The sequence below is a fragment of the Rhinolophus sinicus genome, chromosome 2 (assembly GCF_057876585.1).
Source record: "Rhinolophus sinicus isolate RSI-liver-muscle chromosome 2, RSI-T2T, whole genome shotgun sequence".
Taxonomy (NCBI): Eukaryota; Metazoa; Chordata; class Mammalia; order Chiroptera; family Rhinolophidae; genus Rhinolophus; species Rhinolophus sinicus.
In genome coordinates, this window is record NC_142502.1 from 119,107,525 (window position 1) to 119,132,443 (window position 24,919).

At 47.8% G+C, this 24,919-nt stretch overlaps 1 protein-coding gene across 1 annotated transcript; it reads left to right on the forward strand.

Moving 5' to 3' along the window:
* Nucleotides 1-3,645: 3,645 nt before the first annotated feature.
* LOC148758895 (uncharacterized) lies at nt 3,646-24,919 on the forward strand. Its single transcript, XM_088796345.1, is given in 7 exon segments — nt 3,646-3,672; nt 3,674-3,876; nt 5,212-5,402; nt 5,551-5,693; nt 6,983-7,077; nt 9,238-9,383; nt 24,723-24,919. Coding segments are annotated over 7 exon segments (1,002 nt in total).

Below are 24,919 nucleotides of genomic sequence, written 5' to 3' on the forward strand. Positions count from 1 at the left end.
GAAACATCGGGTAACCCAGGGCAGCCCAGGGGAGGCCTATCCAGGTCTGGTCCCAACCATGAATCCACTTGGGAAGTTGCACGCCTTTGGCCTCACTCTGGATGTGTGTGTGTGTGTGTGTGTGTGTGTGTGTGTGTGTGTGTGTGTGTCTTTTGGGTGGCAGTGAGGGAAAGCTTGGGATGGGGGAAGCCATGTTGTGCAGTATCACGTTGCTCAGGTGTCAGAAGCCTGGCGGGTGTCATGTTCACCCCCAGGTCGTGGCTGGAGGAATGAAAAGGTGAGTGCTGGGGACCAGCCTCCTCTACCCACTTGCTGCTCCTGAGACCTCGATGTGTCATCTCATTCCTTCCCTGGCTGGAGGTGTTTGTAGACTTCCCTCACTGCCTCATCTGTGGGGCACAATTGGTGGTGGGCAGCTCCCCCAGAGGCAATGCCCAGGTAGGCCCCTGATGCCCCGTGGCCTGGAACCGGGCTCTCTCTTTGTAGAGCTCCACCCCAGTGATCACGGAGGAGCTGTCTGACTGGTTCTGCGATGACCTCTCCCTGCACGGGGTGCAGGAGCGCCAGGCCACCAACACCCTCCACAGCTGCTCTCAGGTGAGAGCAGTTTACAGGGGTCTCCACAGCTGGGACATCGAGATGACTAGGGTGGGACTAGAACCCAGATCAAACCGGGGCCTTCCCTTAGGCCCTCCAGGGCTTTCGTACATGAGCGGTTCACAGGTCCACTCCCAAAGGAGTCTGAACCTCCACTCCTCCTCACCGGCTTCCTGGTGGGGGACACATACAGCTAGCTGGTCAGGACCTGTGACCTTATCCATCTCCTTAGTATACCGAAAAGAAGTCATTTTCCTCAGCGACTCATCCTTTCAGGGCTATTGGACATTGACACGATGCAATTCTATTGCCATTTCGGCAGTGGCTCAAGGGACCTGTCCCGTGTGTCCTAACAGACTGTATGAGTTTGCCGGGGCTGCCGTAACGTAGGAGCACACAATGGGTGGACAGGTCCTGATATCAACTGGCCCGGTACCAGGCTCTGTCTTTGCAAACTGTCACCCAGCATGTCGAGGTGTTAGCTGATAGTTTCACCTACACCATCTCCCGCTATAAGGTGCAGCCGCGCCAGGCCACCAACACCGGCCAGAACTGGACTCAGGTGAGAGCAGGCCACACGGGTCCACACAGCCAGGACATGGAGATGATTACAGAGGATTGAGAACTCAGATTTAAATCTGGGAACTCCTCTTGGGCTTTACAACATGAGCGGTTCCCAGGCCACTCCCTAAGGATTCTGAACACCCACTCCTCCCCATGAACATTCTGATAGAATAGAAACACTCCAGGTCAGGCGCTGTGGCCTCATCCATCTCCTTCATATCCCATAAAAGAGGTCATTTTCCTCAGCGATCCAGCCTTTCAGTGCTGTAGGACCCTGTCATCATTCAATTCTATTGCCATTTCAACAGTGGCACAGGGGACCTGTCCCACGTGTCCTAACAGACTGTATGAGTTTGCCGGGGCTGCCATAACACAGAAGCACAGAATGGGTAGAAGGACCCTGATGCCTACTGGCCCCGTACCAGGCTCTGTCTTTGCAGAGCTCCATCGAGGACATTGTACAACAGATGATGAATGGCTTCAAGTATTCCGACTCCCTAGATGAGGGGAAGGTGCATCAGACCAACACCACCCAGTGTTGGACAGATGTGACAGCTGCTCTACAAAGGTCTCCTCACCTGGGACCAAGAGATGACCAGTGAGGGCCCAGATCCCTGACTCAAAGCTGGAGACTCCCCTGGGGCCCTCCCAGGACTTTCCCACAATAGTATCCCATAGTCCCATGCACAAAGGGATCTGGAACCCCATGGGTCCCACCAGCTACATGGGAGGGTTAAAGACATGCCCCACATATTTGTAGAAATATAAGAAAAAAGATATGTGGTTTCTTTTCAGAGTAAACCATGAATGAGCACATTTGCATCTGGCTGATGTTGTTGTTTGAATCACCTGCCCCAAGTATCCTGGGGAGCAGACAGCTCCACCGTCGTCGCACACCTTCTCCAAGCCTTACACATCATCACACTTATTGCCACAGTGTATAAACAGGAAGGGGGAATGTGGGATGCAGTTATTCTCGACGTTTCTCTGCTCACGGAACGTATTACGGGGGCCTGCCAGGTCAGGAACTGTGCCTTCACTTGTGTTCAGAATATTCCCTAAGGGAGGCCCTCTGCCACAGCCATGCAGCCTTTCAGGACTGGTGGACCTTGACGTCATTCAACAGAGGTGCCATGTCGGCCGTGCTGCTGGGAACACTGAATAGTGTCCCAAGGCACTGTATTTTTCTGCTCAGTCTGCCATCATGTAGAACGACTTGAGGTGTTGTAAACAGCACACATTTATGTTCCCATCATCCCAAAGTCTACGAGTGAGAGATGAGGGGGTTGGCAGGGCTGGTTCCTCCTCAGGGGTTGCTCTCCCTGTCTTGTAGATGGCCGTCTTCTATCTCTGTGTCACCTCGACTTCCCTCTGTGCTTTCCTGTGTCCTCCCTTCCTCTTCTAAGGACACCAGTCCCATTGGATTCGGACCCACCCCGATGAACTCACTGAACCTTAGGTACTTCCTTAAAGACCACAAATCCAACTACAGGCACGTTCGAGTTGTAGGTGTTATAGAGTCATGGAATTTGGGTGACACCACTCAGACCACAATACCCATATACCAATCCCCAGCTCCAGACAGATGCACAGGGATGGGACAGCAGCTGGAGGACACGTATGTGTCACACTGTAACAGCTGCAGCCAGATTCAAAATTGAACAGGCTTGTAGCAGTGATGTTTCCAACAGCGGGTTCTGATAATGGCGGTTTGCTTGCATTCAAGCTGTCCCTGGGATTTCTCATTCTTCTATCTAATGTCAGGTTGTTGAAGGCAATCACAGTGTTCCCTGATCTGCAATTGCCTCACAAGGACATTGAGTCACCTGTCATTCTGCACCAGCCACCTGGATTTGCTCCCGCTCAAACCCTCTACTCACATTCTTGCCTTGGGGATCAACTTTCTCCAGTCTTGACTCTGCAGGAATTTGCCACTTTGCTGAATCAGGGGCGTGCTTACAAAGGGTCTCGAAATACCTTTCAATGTAAAACAAGAAAAATCAGTATCTTTTCCAAAGTCGAGGGTTTTCATAAGCTGGATCTATCCTTTACAGTGTCTCCAAATTCGGGAGGGCCTAGGTTCCCCATATCAGGAGTGGGTGGAAAAGTCTCAGAGAGACAAGAGAAAATGCCTTCTTGCCACTCTACATTTGGACAGTTGTCTGGTCCGACCTGGATGACCCTGAGCAGCCATTTCACATCCCTAAGCCTCTGTGTTGGCATCACTATAACGGGGATGTTTCTTGTGGATTCACTGGGACAATAACTATTCATTCACGGAGGTCGGGTCTTCCTCAGCTGACACATGCCTGGAAGGTAACAACAATAAACACCACCACCACCACCACCAAAATGCAATGGTACTTTCAGAGCCAGAACCATGTTCAGCGTGGGCAGGCCTGTCCCTCCTCTTGCACACGTCCCTGAGGGGCTGGTGGTTCCTGGGGGAGCTCCAGACCTCAGTTCCCCCGGTGACTCATGGTGATGCCGCTGACTGGACGTCCCTGCTTGTCCCACCCAGTATGAAGCGGACTTCACGTTGCACCTCACTGAGGCGTGCAGGATGCGGGCCCTGCAGCAAGGCACACTGGGAGGCCTAAAGAAGTCCACGCTGCAAACCCTCCCGGGTGGGAACATCTCCCGCATCTGCACCTTCACGGTCCTCCACCCGGCCGTCTCCAGAGCACAACAGGTCCTGGACGAGCTGCTTCCTAGGTGAGCACCCACCCTGCCGACGGCACAGGACTGTCTCCGCCCACTGGTAGCTGTGTGACTTGCAAGTGTCACCCCATCTCTCTTAGCCTCAGTTTCCTCCTCTGAAAAAGGCGGCGGTACGGGGGAAATATCCTAGGGTGCTCGTGGGGACCACCATAGGGAGAAGCCATGGCAGGTGCATACCTGGTGCCCGTCTCTGCAGAAAGGGCGGCTGGACGTGCTGCGCTTGTTCTTGGCAAGGATTTCTCCCCCCACGAAAAGTCGCCTGCCTCACCCAGCAGCGGCCTGTGGCTTTTCTGAGGTTGGAAACGCGCATGGGAAACCTCCTTTCAAAGAGCTGACATTGCAGCCACCTGGTCCTGGCCCTTGTCCTTGGTGCAGCCAGATTAGGGAGCTCTGGGGACAGCACGGGGCCCCAGGCCCGCTCAGGTACCTGGGATGGTGCTGGGTGGAGTCCATTTGCTCCACAATGGGTAGGAAGCCCCTGCTTTAGGCAGGCACTCTTGGAGACACTTAGCCCAGGTCAGTGAACGAAGCAGACGTGATCCCCAGGCCTCAGCTCTGGTCAGTGAGTCAGGCAGAAACACTAGACCTCGTTCACATGTCCCGTCCACCATCCAGCAGATGGGATGCCATCGAGGTCTTCTCGACATCCAGAGTCTTCTTCCCCTATGACAACCAGGGGGACACCCCGACGGACCAGGTGACAAAGTGAGTGGTCTTTGGGTCGAGGACGGCCTCCTGGTGTTGACAGAATGGAGGCTGTGGGAGGGGAGGGACGGGCACAGCCCTGAGATCACCCATCTTCCGGTTCCCATGGGAGTGGGGCTGAGGTCTGTTGGCTTACACTGCGGGAGGACAGGTGTCCAAGGGAGCTGTGGAAGCGTCCCAGGCCCCCTGGGACCAGACTGGAGACCGGGATGACGTGTCCCAAGCCGACCACGCTCCCATCCCGCTCTGCCCTTCTCCACACCCATGTCTCTGGCCACCATCACCAGGCTCAGAACCGGAGGTGTGGTGAGCAGCCTGCTGACCAGCCTGTCCCAGTCCTCAGCCCAGATGCCCAGGTGCACGGAGAGTTGGGTGGCCAGTGACTGGGACCCGTGGGAGAAACACCGTTAGGAAGAAGAGGCTCCCGCAGAACCCGCAGGATCACCAGGCCTCCTACTGCCAGGACAGCCTCATGGGGTCGGGGTAGGAGGGGGCTGTCCCCTGCACGTGCGCTGGCTGCATAGAGCGGCTCAGTTCCAAACGAGGGGCCGACGGGAGGGCAGTGTGGAAGGGGAGAACGGGACTGTGACACTCTCTGTCTGCTGCCCGACTGCCTGCCCCCAGGGCCATCGCTTCAACGGTGGGAACCTGGCCAGACCGGGTGCAGTACTGCGGCCAGCCCCTCCTTCTGCCCTGGTCCAAGCTGATGCGGATGCTTGTGCAGGTCGACTCTCCTGCCTCACACCTGGTGGGCCACGTCCACCTCCTTTGGGTCGAGCTGGAGCATGCGGAGCCCACCGAGGCAGAGCTGGAAGGTGAGCGGACTGCAGGCTGCGAAGATCATCTGGGGAGGGGAGGTTCTCAGGCCGGAGCGCCCTTACAGGCAGTCGCGTCTTGCCTGTCTTTGGAAAGGCACGGGGAAGGCAGGCGCGTGCAGGAGCCTGTCACGTTGTCCTGTCCCACAACCACCGCCAGAAGTCCAGAACATTCCACAGCCTGAGGAACAACCCGCTGCGGGGCCAGAGCCTGGTCCTGCTGTGCTCATGCTGGAGCCAGCGATACCTCTGAGGACAGTGGATGTCACCACTTCTAGGCCCACGTCATGGGTACAACCAGTAGACAGGGTCCCCCAGGTGCTCTTCCCTCGCACCTGACTAGAGGGAGTCAACCCTGAAGGCGGTCTTTGAAGCCTCCACTTGAAGGTGGCCACTGGTCCTTCAACCTGGGACCCTCATCTCCGCATGGCCTGTGGACCTGCTAGGCACCATCACGGGAGCAAGACGTCCACTTGGGTTGTGTGGGAGCCATCCCACCTCTTGAGGACTTTGTGTTAGAACAGCCTGTCCTCACCAATACAGTTACAGAAGGGCAACCTGGGGAAAGTTCCCTCTCATTCACCTCCCTCTGACATACCCTTTGTCACCTCTGCTACTTCTCCTGGCCAACTCACCAACCGTCACTCTAAAAATGACCACGGCAATTTCCTGATGCTACAGGAACTTACTCAGATTGACTGATTTATTTACCAATGAATCGTATTTACCTGGAAGTTGATTTCTATACAAAAACTGGACGGAAAGAGCAAGTCAATAATTTTTAAAACTCACTATTTAGCAATCCCTCTCCTGGGTATCTACCCAAAAAATCTGAAAACATTTGTACATAAAGACACGTGTGCTCCAATGTTCATTGCAGCTTTGCTTACGGTGGCCAAGACATGGAAACAACCAAAATGTCCTTCGATAGATGAATGGATAAAGAAGTTGTGGTATATGTACACAACGGAATACTATTCGACGGTAAGAAAAGATGATGTAGGAACATTTGTGACAACATGGATGGATCTTGAGAGTGTAATGCTGAGCGAAATAAGTCAGACAGAAAAAGCAGAGAACCATGTGATTTCACTGATATGTGGTATATAAACCAAAAGGAACAAAAGAACAAGACAAACAAATGAGAAACAGAAACTCATAGACACAGACAATAGTTTAGTGGTTGCCAGAGGGTAAGGGGGGAGGGGGTTGGGAGATGAGGGTAAGGGGAATCAAATATATGGTGATGGAAGGAGAACTGACTCTGGGTGATGAACACACAATGGGATTTATAGATGATGTAATACAGAATTGTACACCTGAAATCAATGTAACTTTACTAACAATTGTCACCCCAATAATTTTTTTTAAAAACCCTCACTATTTAAATATCAAACTGAATAATGTCGTTTGTAAAATGGAGTCGAGTAACACTGAAAGTCAGTCAAGACAGTTATCTTTGGAAGCGTTCAAATAAAACACTGCCCGAGTCACATACAATCCTATCGAAAAACCAGAAATGACAGGAGTCAAACCAAAGCGACGGATGAGGTGATAGCTATCTTCCCAAAAACTTCTAGCTGTGGCACGTACGCACACAGCTACACAAGGTCAAGTCCTACAGGCACAAAGAACGTGCCTCCTATGGATCGAGCCCAGATTCCGAAGACGGAAAGTGACGGGAAAGAACACCAGCAACCGTCTGACAGATACCTCTTTGTGGCAGGTATATGTCGGCCTCATTTGCACAATTTTAACGTTACGCGTGTCAGCCAACCCTGTTCTATGAGCATCCCTGACCTCCATCTGCCATCACCTGTACCTCAATGATTTGTTGCCCTGCGTCCCCCTGAGACAGTCTATTCCATGACAAGAACGGTCTTCCTAACGCCATCTCAACAGCCTGGCAACAGGAGATTCCTTCCAGCTGTTTGATGCTCAGCCCATTCCATTGCTTTTTCAGGGAAAATCACAGCAAATGTCATCATTCTCGGTGGACTTTTGTCCTCCATTGTAAGCCCATGACCTACTGCTCAAATAGTGCCAACTTGGATCCCTTCTTCCCCTTTGAGGTCGAAGGGGTCAGGCTGTCACGGTGGCACTCTTATCTTCTATTTGGAGATTGAGAGCTCTAGTGTCATTCGAGTTGACAGTGTAGTTGAGCTTGGGATTTTTTGTCAGTTTTGCTTTGCTTTGCTTTTCTCTCCTCCCTCCCAACCTTAGTGTCGCTGTTTACTGTACATTTACTCTGCATACCAGTTTCAATGGTTCTGCTTGCACCGTGACAGGCTAAATGACCCTGGTTCCTCAAGAAACATCCGGGACAATGACTTGAAGGAACTTTTCACACCAAGGAAGATCCACTCTGATCCCGGAAAGAGACCAGCCTCTGGGAAGCGCCTTCTTTCCAGGAATTGGCCTGAGCCACGTCTGCTTTCCTTTGTGGTGCAGAACCACTCGTATCCCTGAACCCTTCCTTTGTTCGGCCTCTCCTCACCTGCCTCAAAAACCTTTCGGCCAAGCTGGAAAGCGGGGGAGGGCCTTAGGACAGGAGTCCGCCATCCTCCCAGGATGCCGGCATTTCCATAAACCCACTTTGCCATCCACCGACCTCACCTCTGGAGTGTTGGCTTTCATGCCATAAGCAGCCAGACTTTTTGCAGCTGGTCCTTTGGCTCAATATAGCTGTGTTTGATCACAGGCCCTCTCCTACCTCTCCTCTTGTCACTCACATTAGGCCCCTCTTCCTCGCCCTTTGTCAACCCTACCTCTAACTCCTGAAGGTTTCTTCCTAGAGTGGTGCAGAAGACCAAACATCTGTAAACTAGGGGAGAGAGTCAACTTGCCAATAAGGGACTGAAAGTCAAATGGCTTTACAGGTAGGAGATTTGTCTTTTCTGTACGAGAGGCGCAAAGACACCAAGAAGCCAGCTCAACACTGCACTGGCATTTTCACTTTCCTCCAAGGACCTGCCCCTCCCCATCCCAGACCCTGCATCTGCCTTCCCTTTCAGAGAGCAGGTGGCTGTGAGGCCTGAGCTCAGACTCCCACCCTCTATGCCCCTTCCCATCTCCCCAGCTCATCTCTCCTCTCGTGCTTCCTGCAGGTTCCTCGTCCACTGGCAGTCATCTCCCGTCCCCTGTGTTTTCAATGCTTTCCCTGCTTTGGGAACAGGCCCTGTAGCCTGCTCTCTCCTATTAAGGTACAAGTCTAGAAACATGAACATGGACCCAGTGTTAGATCACAGGAAGGACTTACTGTGAACTGGCTGGGTGTGAAAATGGTACTGTGCTTGGGTAAGACGATGTCCTTACGTTTGAGAGATACACACAGAATGAAGGGCTCGGCATGAAGACGAATTCTCTGCGACAGGTTCAGCAAAACCTCTCCCTCAACCCTGACGCTCCATCTGGCTCGTTCTGTAACCTCAGCCCCATTCAAAGGCAAACTCCTTAAGACAGTCCGCGTGTCTCTGTTCCCTTGGACAGCCCCACTGACTCTCTCCAGCCCACTCCACGCCACTCCACGGCCCCGCACCCCAAGTGCTCTGGCCAAGCCACCAGTCAACTCACTGCCCAGCTGTGCTAGTGTTGGAGCCAGCGTCACCTCCATCAACCCCTCGAGACGTGTATTTTATTTAAATATAAAACTGAACAACATAGTTTTTAAAATGAATAAAGTAATATTTAAGGTCAAGGAAGACCAAAAAAATTCTTTGAAAGCTTTCAAACAAACAGCCCAACTCATACACAATCCTATCCAAAACCAAAAATAACAAGAATCAAAAACCAAAGCGACAGATGAGGTGATAGCTATCTTCCCGAAAACTTCTAGCTGTGGCACGTACGCACACAGCTACACAAGGTCAAGTCCTACAGGCACAAAGAACGTGCCTCCTATGGATCGAGCCCAGATTCCGAAGACGGAAAGTGACGGGAAAGAACACCAGCAACCGTCTGACAGATACCTCTTTGTGGCAGGTATACGTCAGCCTCATTTGCATGATTTTAACATTTCACGTGTCAGCCAACTGTTCTATGAGCATCCCTGACCTCCATCTGCCGTCACCTGTAAGTCTATGATTTACTGACCTGCCTTTTGCTGACACAGTCAATTCCATGACAGGAACTCTCTGTCTTGCCTAATGCATATCTGAAAAGCCTGGCATCATGCATGGTACACAACAGGGGCTCACTGTCTATCAAAAAAATATGATCATCCCAAAAAACAGCAAACATTGCCCCCAGATACAACTATACATAGAAGGTAAGACCCAAAGGGAAGCATCTGGTCCAGTGATCTCATTTTTCACATCAGTAAATTAAGGAGGTCCAAAGAAATGCCCCAAATCAAATAAATAGTCATTGGCAGAAATTTTGCACTCCCTTCTGTCCACCCCATTATTTAAATGAAAACAAACAAAAGAAGATCTATCTGGACAAAGCAACATGAAAACAATTTCATACGATTGGGGTTTGGTACCTAGGAGCGGTACCCTCAGTTGCCTTTGGTACCAAGGAGGGTATCTGCCAGGGATGGCTTTCCTCAGTAGTGTTTGTTACTTAGGGAAGATATCCTCTAGGTTGGGACTAGGCCTAGTTTATAAGGTTTGTGGGGACACTCAGAAGAAGAACTCAAAAGGACACTTTCGCAAGGAGGGGAGCAAAATGGGTAACCCATGCTGTAAATTTTCACATCAAGCGGCCACCGGCTGGGACTTTGGTTGATTACATACATGTTCCAAAATTATGGTCCAGAGGGTTGCAGTTGGCTAGGCTTCTGGACAAAAATCCACGAGATGATCTCAAGCTTTGTTGGCCACGACAGGTTCCTTTGAAACCCCAGAGCTTGTTTATTTGGGTGCTCAGTACAAAGGAAAGACTGTACCTCCTAGAACAATGGGAAGCTTTTTGTTTTAAAACAGGTAACTTGAGAGCTCTAAATAAAATCAGGAGGCTGCTGTTGCCTACCTTAGAAGTCATTCTAAAATTCGGCAAATGCCCTGATACATTTCAAACAAACAAACAAACAAACAAAAAACAGCGCTTGCGAGACTGGAACAAAGCAAGGGGTGGGGGAGGGCGGTTGATAGGAAACGTTTCCTCTGACCCCTGCACTTGCCACTCCACAGCCAGGTTTCCTAAGAAGCCCTGGGAAGACCCCTCTCCTACCAGTGTGCCCTTGCCTACTGCACCTGCCTGCGCTCTGCACCTTTTCTTTCCCTCCCGTCTTCTCTGACTCCAGATGGGCAGCAGCCATTAGCTGCTCAGGCTTCACTGCTGGAGCCATTTGTCAGTCTCTCTCCCCCCCAGGAAAATCTGCCCCTTTGAAAACGCAGGCCTTTTCGGCCACTCGCTTTACTTTCTGAGCTGTCCAAATTTATTGTGCACACTGGCTTTCCATTTTATTTATTTGTGTGTGTTTGTTGATAAGCCCACCAATGGAGAAACTTTAAAGGAGAGAATCTCAAACCTCCCAGGATAATAGAATGCACTCTTTCATCTTTAAAAACCTCTTTAAAGGTATGCAAAAACTTTAGCCATTTAAGGAAAACCACAATTTACTCCATCGGCCAGAAAAAAATACCTGGATCCATAACTTTTCTTTGGGTTTTGTATTATTGTGCTGTCTGTATGTGTGTGTCTATTAGAAATATGGTATATTTCTGTCCCTAAAAAGCTTCGCAGAAACTAATTTGTAAATTCAAATTTACATTGTAAAATAAACCTATTTAATGGACTGAAATGAAATGAGAGCTCATACAAATTGGAGAAATAACAAACTCATGTGATTTCTTTTCAAGTGCACATGATTTAGGATTTGTCTTTAATAAATAAAATGTAGCTTCAGGTGTTACTTAAATTCAGGACGTGCAGTTGTCCACTGCTCTCTAGCATTGGCTCCAGCAGACCGGATGGGAAACCAGGGTAATAAGTTTGGTGTCCTTACTGTGTCATTTTACAGAACGAGAAGGGAACACGATTCCTCAGGTTAAGATCCAGACACTCATGGTAAAGCCTGATTAGCATGCTATGGTGCTTCATAATGGTTGCATAGACAACATAAGATGTGTGTTTGGTAAAAGAAGTTATGAGGAATGGAAATACATTTTTATGGAAGGAAAAGAACGTAATTTTGTCCTAAAGAAAATGATTATTCTAGAATAAGAGACAGAAAAGTTAAGGGAAAAGCTGAAAGGTTTATGAAAGTTGCAGAAATTTTGTGTGTATTGTAGAAGGTTCATGCAAAATGAATCTTGAAAAAGACAACAAACTAACTGAGATTGGAGCAGGTTTATTTAAGTTAATTTCAAAACTACACAGACACACAATTGGAATTTGGGCTTCTCTCTCTGTTAAAAGGAGAAAAGCTTTTCTGTACTATTGGTATGTTCTTCATAGGAAATTATAAAGGGAAAGTCAAGATTTTATGTGCTCTGCACCATCAGGTCTTTGATTGCTTAGGGGGGAAAAGAACCTTAATATTTAAAAGCTAAATTTTGCTTCTAACCATTTAACTTTCTATAAATGCGCGTGATGTTTTTAAGTGGACCAGTACATAGATAACTAAAATAAGGGAATCTCTCTTTACAAAAGGGGGAAATGAAACTAATGAGGCCTAATGAAGCTAAAGAGGCCTGTTTGACGTTTGAAAAGTAGATTTTGGGCCGGCCTGGTGGCTCAGGCTGTTAGAGCTCCGTGCTCCTAACGCTGAAGGCTGCCGGTTTGATTCCCACATGGGCCAGTGGGCTCTCAACCATAAGGTTGCCAGTTCAATTCCTCGACTCCCGCAAGGGATGGTGGGCAGAGCCCCCTGCAACTAAAATTGAACACGGCACCTTGAGCTGAGCTGCCGCTGAGCTCCCGGATGGCTCAGTTGGTTGGAGCGCGTACTCTCAACCACAAGGTTATCGGTTCGACTCCCGCAAGGGATGGTGGACTGTGGCCCCTGCAACTAGCAATGGCAACTGGACCTGGAGCTGAGCTGTGCCCTCCACAACTAAGACTGAAAGAACAACAACTTGAAGCTGAACAGCACCCTCCACAACTGAGATTGAAAGGACAACAACTTGACTTGGAAAAAAGGCCTGGAAGTACACGCTGTTTCCCAATAAAGTCCTGTTCCCCTTCCCCAATAAAATCTTTAAAAAAAAAAAAAAAGAAAGAAAGAAAAGAAAAGTAGATTTCAATCCAATTGCCCCCTCGAGGATAAAAATGGACTCCTAACAGTCTGTATGTATTCTCATTGGGGAGACGTTTTCCCACACCAAAGGGCTCCAGTTGCAGCAGTTACTAAAATACAGAAAGGGTTTCTCCTGCTTGGAAAGTCCCCACAGAGTCCCACAGGGATCAGGGAACCATTTTACTTGACAAATCCTACACCAGTTCTGCAAGCTTGGCTGATGTTGCAGCATTTCCATTGCATTTATCGTCCCCAATCCTCAGGTTTTATAGAACAAACTGACAAGGTAGATGAAAACTCATCTGGTAGAACTTGTGGAATCTCTTCATCTGCCTTGGCCTAAAGTCCTTCCCTTGGTATTGCTTCACTTAAGATCTATTATCATTGGTATACATCCATCTTCCCCTTCTAAAATTGTTACTGGAAGACATAGGAGACTAGATCAGGGAATGTGTGAACCTGCCTTACTAAGGAGACCTTCTCACTTGTTGCAAGGAACTTACAAAGGCTCTTGAAGTTAATGCAAGCTCATAGAGCACTCTTTCCACAGCCCACTCGCTGAGACAAAGACACCGAACAGCAGGGCCTGCGACCTGGAGATACTGTCTGTTCACAAAGGATATCTCCAAGAGGACTCCCTCCAGCCTGGCGGGAAGGGACCATATGGGCATTGCTAACTAAAGCCTGAGTGGCAGCGTTCAGAGGTACTGATACAGAATTTTATGTTGTTCTTTTCAAAAGGCTCCCACACTTGTATCTCATTCACCTGACTGAACACCACAGCCTACCGGAGACCTCAAATTAAAATTATCCAGAGCAGAGAAGCGCTCTGACAAAAAGCAGATGACACTTGAAGGAAATGCCTCTTCCCAGAATCTGGGACTAGGCCCACAACGTCAATTCCTGCTACACAGAGTCCTTATGTTGACTTCAGAGTTGTCATTTTTTTCTGGGTATGTTATGATCTTAATTCTCTTGCAACAAGCTGGTCACTTTCCCTGTGTTTAAGGTCGTGTGTTGTAATTATTCCATGTTATTAACCCTCACTATACAGTACTTACCGATTTCTGTTGTTTTAACCCTTGTAAATGGGAAACCTCGGCACAGAAGTATTATGATACAAAGCTTTCAAACCTTAGCGTCCTCCTGGGAGGTATCTGAATGCTGGATTGCCATTGGATGCCTGCCTCTACCTCTGGTTAAATGGATGATCCCACAGTTATTTCTGTCAACAATTTCTCATCTGTCCCTAACTTTACTATTGACTTCACCAAACCTCCCCCTTCTGAAACGTATCAGGTTGAAATGCAAAGGGGAGTTCCACCTTTCCCCTGTGCCTACCTAAACCCACCCTGTGCATCGGCCACACTCTCCCCAGGTGGGACCCAACCATCTCCCACAGCTGAATTAGTAAATGCTTTAAATCTGGTTGCACCTATTTCACCCTCCCCTTTGTGTGGCTACTGTTGAGTCACAATAGCCCACACTGTCAAGAACCTAAATGTTCACCCCACGATGTTCAAACACACCAGGAAGGACTTCTAAAGGGATATTCCAACCAGACATCCTGGTTGGAAAATGTTCTACCCTCCCTTCCTGTGAGCAAATCCATTAATGAATAAGTTCTTGTTGGCACCATTTGTGCCCCCACAGCTTCTGTTTTTCTCTGCATATGAAAAGCAGCTGGGGGAATTTGATGATCTAGGTAGTCAGAGGCTTTCTTGGCAATGCCTTTTGGGCCACTTGACATTCTCTTTTCCTCTCCCCACAATGATAACAGCCACCCCTCCAGTTCTCAGCAGAGGTGAAAGAAGGCCTTCGCAGTAGCCGATCAGTACCCTGATGAAGGTCCCCGTTTATGAAGATAACTCTTGTGGTCTTTCTGTAGGATGTGACTTGCCAGCAGGTTTTTCAGGATATGAGGGTAATTGCTCTCAGAATTGTGTTTTCATGAAGTGTCCTTGGTGCTGCTCAATTAGACACAATGATGGGGAACTTAACTAGAACATCACATCGCTTGCTCAACCGCCAGAGCTATTCGAGCCCAGCAAACATCGTTAGACTCCTTAGGACAAGTAGTTCTCAACAACCGTCACCCCTGATTATGTGCTCACAGCCCACCAGGAGTTTGCGTCATAGCCAATACCTCCTGCTACACCTCAGTCAATACTTCTTCCCAGGTACAACCAGAAACTAACAAACTCCTTCATCTTGCCAAATCCTTTCAGGGGCATTCCAGTTTTGTTTCTAATGTCAATGACTGGTTAGGATTTCAATGTTCTGACATTTTCAGTGGGCTCCCAAAAGGGCTCGGAGTAATTTTAAGGTGTGGGTTGCAAATTGTTTTGCTTGGTGTCATTCTACTTTGTTCAATATGTTTCGCAGCTGAGATATTGATGTTTTGTATAACGAAATGATTGAAACCTCTGAGAAAAACCTGAGTTATGGTTGCATGAAGGATAAAGATGATCCATCAAGCCACTGTATCCCCTCCGTGTTTGTCACTCATAATGGTTAAAACCTTTCCTCCTGATGCCAAATCCCTTTTGTCAATAATCCCTGATTTCTCTTAAGAACTAAATACCTGTCAGTCTTTAAGCTTTCCCTAGTTTTTTGGCTGCTTTTAAGACACTGTGAACTTTTTTGCATTTGGCAAGTGCCTGAGAGATCTCTTGTAAATGAAAGGCTATAGTTGCTCTAATGGCTACTGACCTGCCACTGAAGACCCACCAAGGGACTAGGTGGAACCTGATCTGGTAGTCAAGCCACTCTGGCACAGACATAGCTCAAACTGACCTGATCGACCATGAGTGCTATCTGTGGACAAGTTCTGATAAAAAAGAGGGGCAAAGCCTCAAGGGGCAGCTCTCTCAGGGACTAAAGTGTCCTCAGGCACCATTGTTCCTTGGTTAAGCCCTCCCCTCACAGAGCCAGAAGGCTCATTTGTGTACCAAATCTGAGTCTCCATTAACCTAGCTAACATCGCACTTGGCACACCCTGGTGAATTTCTGAGACCCTGCTCCACCCAATTCAAACACCCTACCAGAATCTCTTTCAGAGCCTAATGCACAAAATTGGCAGACATGGGCCCTTCTGTGGACTTTCTTACAATCTCTCAAAGGCCCATAAACTCCAAACAAGCATCAGTTAACCTCATTGTGCTCTGTACCTCTTGATAAGTGGTTCCTAACATGGCGCTAGTGATCCTGGCATTGGTTCACAGAATAACCACTCCCAGGCAGTTCCAAGCCCAGCACATGCAGACACTAACCACAGATCACTTTGTAGCTTTCACCAGGTGATCCCTGGCTGGGCACAGGCAGAGGTTGACCTTAGCCTACACCAGAGCCCCACCCCAGAGGCCCTGAAATCAACACAGCTGGTGGCCGGCTTTGACCACACCAAAACACCACCCAATTAGCGCCACAAATGACACACACAAATGGTGGTCGCAGCAGGCACCAGCTCCATGGGGTCAACCCCCTCCAAATAGTTTCTCTGCAGTAGTCATGGCCCAGCCTCATAGCCAGTCAGCCTGCAGGTCAATCATTTCCACTGACATGCCAACAACAATCAAGGCTCAACTACAAAAGGAGGGCACACGCAATCCACACAAGGGATATCCATAGAGAAACCAGCTCAGTTTCCCAGGGAGACTGTGCCCCTGAGATCCTCAGGAGACATACTATGAAAGGAGACTCTGCCAAGACTGGGAAACACAGCAGATCAACCTAATAAAAAGTAACACACCCAGGGAGGTAGCCAAAATGAAGAGACAGAGACGTACGTCCCAAATAAAAAGAACAGGGCAAAACTCCAGAGAAAGAACTAAACAAAATGAAGGCAAGCAGTCAACCAGATGCAGAGTCCAAAACACTGGTTATAAGAATGCTCAATGAATTTAGGGGAAGGAAAGATGATCTCAGTGAAACTTCAACAAAGAGACAGAAAAACTTTTAAAAAGAGATGGAAAATATAAAAAAGAACCAGTCAGAAGTGAAGAATACAATAACTGAGATGAAGAATGCAGTAGATGGAATCAACAGTAGATTAGATGAAGCAGAGGATGAAATAGCAATTTGCAAGAGAAGATAGCAGAACACACCCATTCTGAACAGCAAAAAGAAAAAAGAATTTTTAAAAATAAGGATAGTTTAAGGGACTTCTGACTCAACAAAAAAACGTAACATCAGTCACATCATAGGGGTACCAGAAGGAGAAGAGAGACAGCAAGGAATTAAAAACTGACTCTGAGTGGTGAACACACAATGTGATATATAGATGATGTATTACAGAATTGTATACCTGAAATCTATGTAACTTTATTAACCATTGTCATCCCTATAAACTTTATTTAAAAAAAAAAAAAAAAAAAAAAAAAAACCTATTTGAAGAAATAATGACTGAAAACTTCCCTAACTTGGCAAAGAAAATAGACATACAAGCCCAGGGAGCACATAGAGTCCCAAACAAGATGAACCCAAAGAGGCCCACACAAAGACACACCAAAATTAAAATGCCAAAAGTTAAAAACAAAGAATCTTAAAAGCAGCAAGAAAAAGCAGTTAGTTCAGCAGTTAGGAAAGCCGTTAGAAAAGCAGTTAGGGAGCTCCCATGAGACTGTCGCCTGAGTTCTCAACAGAAACTTTGCAGGCCAGAAGGGATTGGCAGGAAATAGTCTAAGTGATGAAAAGCAAGGATTTACAAGCAAGATTATTCTATCCAGCAGGCATATCATTTAGAATCGAAGGACAGATGAAGAGTCCCCAGAAAACAAAAAGCTGAAGGAGTTCTTCACCATCAAACAGGTATTAAAAGAAATGTTAACAGGAAGTATTTAAGAAGAAGATAAAAAATTTTTAAAATATAAGAAAATATCTCACAAAAAAATTCTCACAGATAAAGGCAAACACATAATGACAGCACTGGATCAACCAACACTAAAGTTAGAACAAAGGTTAAAAGGCAGAAGTAGGCAGATCACATGTAATTACCACAGTAAATTAAGGGATATACACAAAAACACACTCCCTGAAAAAGTAAAAACAATGACAAAAAATAAATAAATGGGGAGAGGGTGAGGAAAAATGGTAGTGATTTCAGAATGTGTTCAAACTTAAGTGACCATAGACCTTAACTTCACCATAGTGACCTTAACTTCAAATAGACTGCTATAAACACAGCCTGGTATGTACCATAGGAAGCACATGGTAACCACACACTCAAATCTACAAGAGATGCCCAAGAAATGAACAAAAAGGAATGCACACAGAGTGCTACAGAAAGTCACCAACACACAAGAGAAGTGAGTGAAAGAAGAGGTGAGCATGGGTAGAGCTGGGGGGACAAGATGTTCAAACACAGGCGGGAACACCTTGCCTTCCCATCCAGCCTCGCTCCCACCCCAACAAGGCTGGGCACGAGGCCCACCAGGGAACATGTGTGGACGCTGGCAGTCCAGGTAGATGTACAGTTGGTGGAAGCATGCTCAGGCTGACTTTGCTGGCTCCCTTCTGCTTCCTCAGCTCAGCAGGGAGTCCTGAAGCACGACCAAGTCTGGGGGAGTCTGTATTGCGACAGGACCCTCCTGGTGTCCAGCTCTGCTCCAGCTCATGTCACTAGGAGCCTAAACTGCCTCCTAACTCTGAACTAGCTGTCTTTCTGGCTAGTTTCGCTGACCTCCAAATGGGAGGTACCTACCTCCAGGCTTGGGGGAGAGAGGATGTCTGCTGATTTTCTCCCTTTGCCACTGCACTTGAACCGTGTGGGGCCCGGGCCCTTGGAAAAGTTGAGGAAAGGTATGCAGCTCCAAACAAAAACATTGTGTGCAATTTCTCAACTTCACAGACACTCCCCCAGGCAATTCCTAGACCTGGATTAAGAACCCAAGCTTCACCTACCCTCCTCGTCAGTGGATTTAACTGTACAATATCACATTTACAGGAACTAGAAAACTTTCTTCAGCTCTAATCTTCCATTGTGTGTTCTCTCTAGGTTAAAAGTACTGATAAGCGTCTACTTACCTAAGAAATAAAGTTCAAATTCTTTATGCAGAAATGTAAAGTTAGCTTCAACTTTTTGTCTGCACTAAAATGGTCTCATATGAGTCCCCAAGCACCTTGCACTCTGAGGCCTTGGCATGTGGGTTCATTCTTATCACATCATTGGTAACGTCAACCTTCAGAGGTTAGATCACCGACCTCTTTTCAGAAGGCTTTCCTCCCAGAGGAAGGAGGCTGCTGAGGATGGAATGCTTGTACCTCTCAAATACGTAGGCCATACACGATGGTGTTTGCAGGTGGGACCCTCAGGAGGCGCTTAGGTCGTAAGGATGGAGCCCTCATGAATGAGATTAGTGATATTTCTAAGAAAAAGGAAAAGAGCCCACAGAACCCTGACCCCTTCCACTAAGTGTGGACACAGAGAAAAGATAGCTGTCAATGAGCCCGAAAGTAGGGCCTCACAAGACTTAATCTGCCAGTGGAGGGTGAAACTTGGCAAATGAATGCCTTGTTTAGACTTAGCTTATAGCTTGATTCACCTCATAGCTTGCTGTTCAACTATTTTCTCTTTGTTTTCCCCCCTCACCACTTGATTTCAGGACTCTGGTTGGTTCCTGGTTTCCTCTGCTTGGTTTCTCATGACTATTGATGGCTTGTTGATATAATTAAGCAGCAGAGCACTAACCTGGGAAGAACAATTTCTCAATTTGCAGGCTCTTGGACACCAGGATCCATGGGTGCAACTCCCTTACAGTTTCTGCTGATGTCACAGAAAACACTCCAGCCATGGCTGCTGAGTTTGGTATAACATTATGAAGCCTACTGGGCCACAGGAGGTGATTTCTCAGACGAGGCCCTGGGAGGCAATTGAGAAAAACAGCCCCTAACCTTACATGACCGACTCCCACTTTTCTTTGTTCTTTCCCCGACCTACCTGCCTGACTATAAAAGTTCATGATTATTCTCAGGGCCAGTAGGTTTTTTCCTGGGCAGTAGTCCACCATCTTCCCTAGCTGCCAGCATCTAAAACGAAGAAAACACCTTCTCTCCTCACCAACTCTTTTCTCTTGAGTTTTGAATTTCGTGCGATAAGTGGCACCGACCTGAGCTTGGTAACACCAGTGCCATCAACTTGGACTTCTCAGCCTCCAGAACAATGAGAATTAAATCATTTATAAGCCACAGAGCTTATGGTATTTTTGGTAGAGCAGCCCAAACGAACAAAGACAGAGCCTCTCTCAGACCTTCGAGTAACCTGTCTTTCACTGTAGTCATTTACCTGAACCCAAAATGTCCCCAGACTTCCCTGACCTGAGGATACAAGCACAGGTTTTGTCCATGGGAACAGGCAGGAAGGAGCCTGACAAAGTCCCTTTTCTTCTCCCCCTGGCGCACTGTTCAGAGGCAGGCTTTCTCCGCGCGGCCTGTCAGGTGTGCTCTGTGGCTGGGTGGGCACACCTGCGCAGCAGTTGGCCAAGGTTCTGAGGCCTGTGGGGAAGCAGTGCCAGCGCAGGACTTCTCACCCTCCCTGCTCCCTTCCCCCTTCCCTTCATTCTCTCTCTCTCTGGGGCTACAGCATCAGCATACCTCAAACTGGCCCTGGTCCTGGTTTCCAGGGAACCTGGGCAGCACACTCCACAGTGTCTTCTGCTGCTAATCGTCTCATCAGTAACATAGCATCACTGACAGGAGCCACCCAGCTCTGCCTCCTGAGTGTCCCCTGGTGTGCCCATAAATTCTCTCCAGATGCCTCTGTGTGGCCTCAGCTGACCAGGTCTCCTCCAGTACGCCCAAAGCCCCCCATCCTCAGGTGCCACAGTAGTGCTGCATTCCTGGCACAGTGGCAGAATGTGTCACTCTGCCCCCCGCAGCACTCCAGTGTCATTAAGAGCACTGCTTGGACTCCTGCTCTGACAAAGTCCCTTAAAGCAAACCCTTCTCCTTCGGCCACGAACCACTCTGCTCATGGATCCAAATCACAAATCCTGTGGTTTACAGAGAACAGTCATGTCCTGTTATCTCCACCCTCCCCCCATGGTCTTTTGCTGGCATGTGAGGCATCTGCTTGCCTGACAGCACAGACGCCCTCGTGTGGGCTCCTGCAGACCACCACTCACTGTTTACCCACACAACGTACACTAGGAGGTTTCATCACTTATTTTACAAGGCTTCCCATGCAATTTCATATCTCTCGAGGAGCCCATCTGAAACATCTCAGTTATTCCTACATATATTACGGGTCTAACCCTTAAAACCTCAATTTCTAACGAAAACTAAGAAGTAAGCAATTAGCATTCTTTAGCTTGGCAGGTTTAGGAGGATATTTTATAACCACTAGAAGTATAGCCTCTTTTACTGGCACATATATTTAAGACATTTTATAATCTCTAGAAACATATTTTATAGACATAAAGTCAATTATTCACATGGATTTGTTTTTGTAAAACTCAGGCAAAAGAAAGACTTCTGTTTTTCTTAAACCAACGGGCTTAAGCTAGCTTGTACTTACTGAGGATTAATCGTAGATCACATAGGTGAACTTGAAAAGCATTCAAGTTAGTTTCTGTATTTCTGAGAATATTAGATTACCCAATCCTTACAAGGTCTTGCCTTTAAACTAATTTTACTGATACCCTCCAGGGGTAGAAAATTATCTCACATTTACAAATACATATATAGACACACAGAAACAGAGAAGAGTTAGATTCAAATTTTGTTTTGGAGGCCTTTTACAATTTATGGCTGTCCTTGACAAGTCAAGTTCCAAATGACCTTCCTTCCCCTTTTAAAATGAGGACAGCCATTTTTTAATACCTCAAAGAATTGGGTTCACACCTAAAAGACATAGTAAGTTGATCCATTTACCAAGTACTTTATCTCTCTCTTTTTGTAAATCTTTTCACATAGTTTCACTTTAGCTTAGAGGAGAAGGCCTTTCATAATTCTGATACAGTCTCTACTACATTTTTCCATCCATTCTGCCTAATTTTATAGCCGGCACTATAATTGTGCACGCAAAAGATTAACTTAGAAGTTTCCTAGGGTCCTTGTTTCGGCCATCTTAATATTAACAAGAGGCTAACTGGAGTGGGGCTTGTTCGCCTTAGAGGCCTAATTTCCTGTGTTAATTTGGACATCTATTGAGTCTGCACAAAGTTCTAGGGAAAACTAGCCTTTACGTGCATGTCTCCAGAAAAGCCAAATGTAGTAGATATCCCCAAGGACCACTTTGTGCTCTAAAGGAAAATCGTTCCTCAGGAACTCCACAAAGATTCTCAGTCACCTAAGAATATTGTAGTGATGGCTAGTGGAACTTACCAAACACCACCGGAACTGCGACACTTTTCGAGGCATAGGCCCCTTTCTTGGGCCATCTCTCAGGGTGAACTCATTCTCCCGGGGCTCCAGAAGGCATCTCTGAAATCTAGTGCGTTACTGCACTAGGCACCTCATGGCACCCATATCTACCCTCTGGATTCGGAGACCTGAACAACTATTGGCACCCCTTTGGCTCTTCGGGTTGGGAAAGCAAGGATCCTTTCTCTTTTAGAGCTACAGAGAGTTCAATCTCTCATCTAACCAGCAAAGATTTTGTTCAGACTCTCAGTAAGCATTCCAATGAAAATGCCAAAATGAAAAGCTGCAACCCATTTTTGTTTTGTTTTGTTTGCTTTCCCTGAGTTATCTCAACTCTTATCCACCTCGAGTATTTTCAAAGAACGTCTCAAATAAAGTCATGTCCTGCTACTTATAAGCAAGGAGACCTGCAATTCTGAGAGAAATTCACCCAAGTTCACCCTCCACGAAGTGGGAGCCAGTAGGGCACAATGGGCCCTTGCTTGTACCCACTAGTGGGTCCGGGTCCCCAGGGTGGTCCTAGGTGGGCTTCTTCAGAATCCTGCCGGTTGTGGCAAGGAAACGTCAATGCAAGAACATGCAAACCTGTAGAGAATTTTTATAATAGTTTATTTGAGCCAAACTGACAACATGTGCCAGGGAGCAAGATCTCAAATGCTCTGCAGAAGAACAGCTTCACAGCTTCTCTTACATATTTGAAAGTAAGGAGGAAACATCAGAAAGATAACACGAAAGTGAGGGAAGGCAAAGCGAGGATTGGATGACAGGATAACTACCTAACAAGATTATGTCCTCTCTTGAGGGTGGTTACCACTTGTTTCCAAAATGTGTTAACCCAGACGCATAGAAACAATGGACAGGGCTGCTTAGGGCAAAGTTAAGCCTTTCAGGAAAGAAGTTATAGGCCTGGGGAGTGACTACCCACCATGACCTGACAGTTAGGAATTTATGATCACATCACCTGGTGAAGTTAGTTTCCATAGAACCCCTCTTTTTGTCCACAGTGATCACTTGGGGTACCAGGCCCACTCAGATATCTGGAAAGTTCTGGTTGGGGATCATTGGTTGACAACATATATTACCCATCTACTACATGCAGGCACTTTTCTAGACACTAAGATCCCTCAGTGAATGAAGCAACGGAATCCCTGGGCCTCGCTTCTAGTCTGAGGGCCCCACAGTCACACAGACATCATAAGCAGTCATGTCCACAGTACATCAGATGGGACATCCCCATGGCCCCCTCTGGATATGGATTCATCTTCTCTTATTCTGACCAGGGTAATGAACCACAGAGCCAAGTAAAAAAGTGAGGTCCAGAAGGAGGGCCCTGTCTCCACAGAACAGGGTAGGAGAGTAAGAAGGCCATGGCTGGGGAGGAACTGGCAGAAACCTAGATTTCACACATATTTTGATCTCATGAGAGGGCTGAGGCCTCAGAGCTTCACCTATAGGAGGAAATGAGTCAAATACACCTTTGGTTGGGATCCCGTCCCCCTGGGAAGCAGAGGAGAGGCTGGGTTGAGTCAAACCCTGGGACACCCACCCCCTTCACAGCCCCATTTCACTCTGCCTGCTCTTCCCCATGCCCACTTCTCCTGACCACCACCGCTGGGCATAGAACAGGGGGTGTGGTGAGCAGCTTGCTCATAAATCCACCTCAAACCTCAGTCCTGGAAGAGTGGCAGTGAGAACATGAGACTCACACGGGCTCTCTGTTAGACCTGCTGTATGACTAGCCTTTCCATTGCGTGGACAGCAACGGAGGGGTTGAGAGTTGTGTGGAGTTGTCCTCTGGGGCCCAGACACAAAGAAGGGTGCTGTGGGAGCACGGTATGCAGTGACAGGCCAGGCCTAACTCTGCTCCACACAGTGACCTTACCAGTGACCTCTCCCATCCTGGGCACGCAGCCGTAACAGCACCTGCAGAACTCCTGCAGCCCCTGCACTGCCCGTGTTTCAAGGTAACTGTGTCCTACACACGCGGCAACTTTCTGGGGTCACACCTGAAATGCCTTCTCCTGGTCCAGGTGGAGCATCTAGAGCCCACAGAGGCATGGCCAGAGGGGAGTGAATATAGTCTGGGAAGACTCTCTGGGTGGGGTCCTGGGGTGCGCATTCCTTTAGAGACAGTGGGAACTTTCCTGGTGCTGGAAGTCACATGGAAAGTCAGTGATGCGGCCTCTCCCTGCTGGCCAGTCCATGGACACAGGATGTGCCGTAGCCAGGTTAGTTATAAGTCAGCAGGTTTAATTTCATCTTTCAAATTTTTCAATTGTTTCTAGTTAGATTTACTGTTTACTTGTTTATTAAACAGAAAATAGGATCCTAGCCCCCCCCCCAAAAAAAAAGGCACTTGCTGGGGCTACTTCCTTTCCCAAACAGTGACTGCTTTTCTACACTAAGAACATTGTCTGCATCTCTTCACGATGTTTCTTTTGACCAAACATTTGGAACTTGTAGTTTTCTAGTTCACTCTTGGAACTGCACCACCCTAAGTGAGGAAAACCAAGTAAAGGGATCAAATGTGGGATGTGGAGAAGACAAGGCCACAGGAAGGTCATGTGCAAATGGGCTCAGGGCAGGCAGGACTGTCCATCCTCAGGCCCCTCTAGGGACTCCGTGTTCACCCTTTAGTGACATTGGAAACCTCCTGGGATCCTGGCCCATAACCTCCTTCTGCAGGTTTCTTCTCCTGGGGAAAGATGTGTGATGCAGCTTCTAGGGCTACAGCTGGGCCTCATTCCATGAACGTTTATGCTCCGTGTGAACGCCAGTGTCCAGCCTCCCAGCCCTTCCTTACACAATCCTGTTCAAGGCAGAAATTCCCCCAGAGGCCCCCAGCCTCTCCATCAGCTACATCGTGGCCACTCCTCCCCAGCTGGGACCTCGTAGATCAGGGATGGGTTCTCAGTGGCCAGGACAGGGGTCCACATCCTTGACCAAGGGAAACCCCCAGGCTCTTCCAGGCTGA